The 5,000-nt window shown below is 50.6% G+C and overlaps 1 protein-coding gene across 3 annotated transcripts in view; it reads left to right on the forward strand.

Moving 5' to 3' along the window:
- Positions 1-5,000, forward strand: part of LOC106595758 (tuberin) — an 80,832-nt gene that overhangs the window by 32,367 nt on the left and 43,465 nt on the right. For all 3 annotated transcript variants that reach the window (XM_082958633.1, XM_082958634.1, XM_082958635.1), the window contains exon 19: positions 2,363-2,528. In XM_082958633.1, coding sequence (XP_082814759.1) covers positions 2,363-2,528 — 166 coding nt within the window. The remainder of the gene's footprint in view (positions 1-2,362; positions 2,529-5,000) is intronic.

Raw genomic sequence — 5,000 nt, forward strand, 5'->3', positions numbered from 1 at the left:
AACAATACAAGACAGGAATCCAACAACCTGTTGAGTCCATTCATTTCCCTTCTTTTCATTAGTCTTTATCGCAAACAATAAGGTACGATATGGTTGGAAATTGACGGTGAGTCCAGGCACGCTAGTTCCCGCCCAATCAGGGGCACGCTAGTTCCCGCCCAATCAGGGGCACGCTAGTTCCCGCCCAATCAGGGGCACGCTAGTTCCCGCCCAATCAGGGGCACGCTAGTTCCCGCCCAATCAGGGGCACGCCAGATAATCATAGGGATGAAATGAATTGAACGCAAAACATGATAAATGGCTGCTACAGAATGTTAATGTGTTACCTTTCCAGCCATTTTAACTGTAATGTCTACCACTGTCTGTATTGTGGAATGTCTACCACTGTCTGTATTGTGGAATGTCTACCACTGTCTGTATTGTGGAATGTCTACCACTGTCTGTATTGTGGAATGTCTACCACTGTCTGTATTGTGGAATGTCTACCACTGTCTGTATTGTGGAATGTCTACCACTGTCTGTATTGTGGAATGTCTACCACTGTCTGTATTGTGGAATGTCTACCACTGTCTGTATTGTCTACCACTGTCTGGATTGTGGAATGTCTACCACTGTCTGTATTGTCTACCACTGTCTGGATTGTGGAATGTCTACCACTGTCTGTATTGTCTACCACTGTCTGGATTGTGGATTGTCTACCACTGTCTGGATTGTCTACCACTGTCTGGATTGTCTACCACTGTCTGGATTGTCTACCACTGTCTGGATTGTCTACCACTGTCTGGATTGTCTACCACTGTCTGGATTGTCTACCACTGTCTGGATTGTCTACCACTGTCTGGATTGTCTACCACTGTCTGGATTGTCTACCACTGTCTGGATTGTCTACCACTGTCTGGATTGTCTACCACTGTCTGGATTGTCTACCACTGTCTGGATTGTCTACCACTGTCTGGATTGTCTACCACTGTCTGGATTGTCTACCACTGTCTGGATTGTCTACCACTGTCTGGATTGTCTACCACTGTCTGGATTGTCTACCACTGTCTGGATTGTCTACCACTGTCTGGATTGTCTACCACTGTCTGGATTGTCTACCACTGTCTGGATTGTCTACCACTGTCTGGATTGTCTACCACTGTCTGGATTGTCTACCACTGTCTGGATTGTCTACCACTGTCTGGATTGTCTACCACTGTCTGGATTGTCTACCACTGTCTGGATTGTCTACCACTGTCTGGATTGTCTACCACTGTCTGGATTGTCTACCACTGTCTGGATTGTCTACCACTGTCTGGATTGTCTACCACTGTCTGGATTGTCTACCACTGTCTGGATTGTCTACCACTGTCTGGATTGTCTACCACTGTCTGGATTGTCTACCACTGTCTGGATTGTGGATTGTCTACCACTGTCTGGATTGTCTACCACTGTCTGGATTGTCTACCACTGTCTGGATTGTCGATTGTCTACCACTGTCTGGATTGTCTACCACTGTCTGGATTGTGGATTGTCTACCACTGTCTGGATTGTCTACCACTGTCTGGATTGTCGATTGTCTACCACTGTCTGGATTGTGGATTGTCTACCACTGTCTGGATTGTCTACCACTGTCTGGATTGTGGATTGTCTACCACTGTCTGGATTGTCTACCACTGTCTGGATTGTCTACCACTGTCTGGATTGTCTACCACTGTCTGGATTGTCTACCACTGTCTGGATTGTCTACCACTGTCTGGATTGTCTACCACTGTCTGGATTGTCTACCACTGTCTGGATTGTCTACCACTGTCTGGATTGTCTACCACTGTCTGGATTGTCTACCACTGTCTGGATTGTCTACCACTGTCTGGATTGTCTACCACTGTCTGGATTGTCTACCACTGTCTGGATTGTCTACCACTGTCTGGATTGTCTACCACTGTCTGGATTGTGGATTGTCTACCACTGTCTGGATTGTCTACCACTGTCTGGATTGTCTACCACTGTCTGGATTGTCTACCACTGTCTGGATTGTCTACCACTGTCTGGATTGTCTACCACTGTCTGGATGTGGATTGTCTACCACTGTCTGGATTGTCTACCACTGTCTGGATTGTGGATTGTCTACCACTGTCTGGATTGTCTACCACTGTCTGGATTGTGGATTGTCTACCACTGTCTGGATTGTCTACCACTGTCTGGATTGTCTACCACTGTCTGGATTGTCTACCACTGTCTGGATTGTCTACCACTGTCTGGATTGTCTACCACTGTCTGGATTGTAACATTTTGTCTAACGCCTTTTTAGCCTTCCTGGGGTTCGACACAGAACTATCTAACCTGTGTTCTCTCTGTGCTCTCCCTCTCTCTGTGTTTCCAGGGAGCCAGAGAAACGAGGGAGTGAGAAGAAGCCTGCAGGCTCAGTGTCTCCCCCTGCTGGCAGTCCTGCCCCCTCCTCCACCACCACTCCCTCCTCCTCCTCCATCCGTACAGCCTGCCTGCCCTACTCACCTGCCTTTAATGTGCTGCTACAGTGCCTGAAGATGGTACACACACCTACCTACCTACCTACCCACACACACACCTACCTACCTACCCACACACACCTACCTACCCACACACACCTAGCTACCTACCCACACACACCTAGCTACCTACACACACCTACCTACCTACCCACACACACCTAGCTACCTACACACACCTACCTACCTACCTACCCACCTAGCTACCTACCTACCCACACACACACCTACCTACCCACACACACACCTAGCTACCTCACACCACCACCTACCTACCTACCTACACACCTACCTACCTACCTACCTACCTACACACCTACCTACCTACCTACACACACCTAGCTACCTACCTACCCACACACACCTACCTACCTACACCACACACACACACACACACACACACACACACACACACACACACACACACACACACACACACACAGCTACCTACCTACCCACACCTACCTACCTACCTACCTACCTACCTACCTACCCACACCTACCTACACACACACCTACCTACACACACACCTACCTACACACACACCTACCTACACACACACCTACCTACACACACACCTACCTACACACACACACACCTACACACACACACCTACCTACACACACACACACCTACACACACACACCTACCTACCTACCTACCCACACACCAACCTACCCACACACCTACCTACCCACACACCTACCTACCTACCCACACACCTACCTACCCACACGCCTACCTACCTACCCACACACCTACCTACCTACCCACACACCTACCTACCTACCCACACACCTACCTACCTACCTACCCACTCACCTACCCACACACCTACCTACCCAACCTACCCTACCTACCCACACACACACCTACCTACCCACACACACACCTACCTACCCACACACACACCTACCTACCCACACACACCTACCTACCTACCCACACACACCTACCTACCCACACACACCTACCTACCTACCTACCTACCTACCTACCCACACACACACCTACCTACCTACCTACCTACCTACCCACACACACACCTACCTACCCACACACACACCTACCTACCTACCCACACACACCTACCTACCTACCTACCTACCTACCTACCTACCCACACACACACCTACCTACCTACCTACCTACCTACCTACCTACCCACACACACACACCTACCTACCCACACACACCTACCTACCTACCCACACACACCTACCTACCCACCCACACACACCTACCTACCCACCCACACCTACCTACCTACCCACACACACCTACCTACCTACCCACCCACACACACCTACCTACCTACCCACACACACCTACCTACCTACCCACCCACACACACCTACCTACCTACCCACACACACCTACCTACCTACCCACACACACCTACCTACCTACCTACCCACACACACCTACCTACCTACCTACCCACACACACCTACCTACCTACCTACCCACACACACCTACCTACCTACCTACCCACACACACCTACCTACCTACCTACCCACACACCTACCTACCTACCTACCCACACACACCTACCTACCTACCCCACACACCACCTACCTACCTACCTACCTACCCACCTGCAGACACACACACCTACCTACCTACCCACACACACACCTCCCTCCCTACCTACCTACCTACCTACCGACACACACACCTACCCACACACACCTACCTACCTACCTACCCACACACACCTACCTACCTACCCACACACACCTACCTACCTACCTACAGACACACACACCTACCTACCTACCCACAGACCTACCTACCTACCCACAGACCTACCTACCTACCCACAGACCTACCCACACACCGACCTACCTACCCACAGACACACACACACCGACCTACCTACCCACCTACCCACAGACCTACCTACCTACCCACACCTACCTACCTACACACACCTACCTACCTACCTACAGACACACACACCTACCTACCTACCCACAGACACACACACCCACCTACACACACTTACCTACCTACCTACAGACACACACACACACCTACCTACAGACACACACACACACCTACCTACAGACACACACACACACCTACCTACAGACACACACACACACCTACCTACAGACTACACACACACACACCTACCTACACACACCTACCTACCTACACACACACACACACACACACACAGCTACCTACCTACCCACACCTACCTACCTACCTACCTACCTACCTACCTACCCACACCTACCTACACACACACCTACCTACACACACACCTACCTACACACACACCTACCTACACACACACCTACCTACACACACACACACCTACACACACACACCTACCTACCTACCTACCCACACACCAACCTACCCACACACCTACCTACCCACACACCTACCTACCTACCCACACACCTACCTACCCACACGCCTACCTACCTACCCACACACCTACCTACCTACCCACACACCTACCTACCTACCCACCTA

The sequence above is a fragment of the Salmo salar genome, chromosome 12 (assembly GCF_965601325.2).
Source record: "Salmo salar chromosome 12, fSalSal1, whole genome shotgun sequence".
Lineage (NCBI taxonomy): Eukaryota > Metazoa > Chordata > Actinopteri > Salmoniformes > Salmonidae > Salmo > Salmo salar.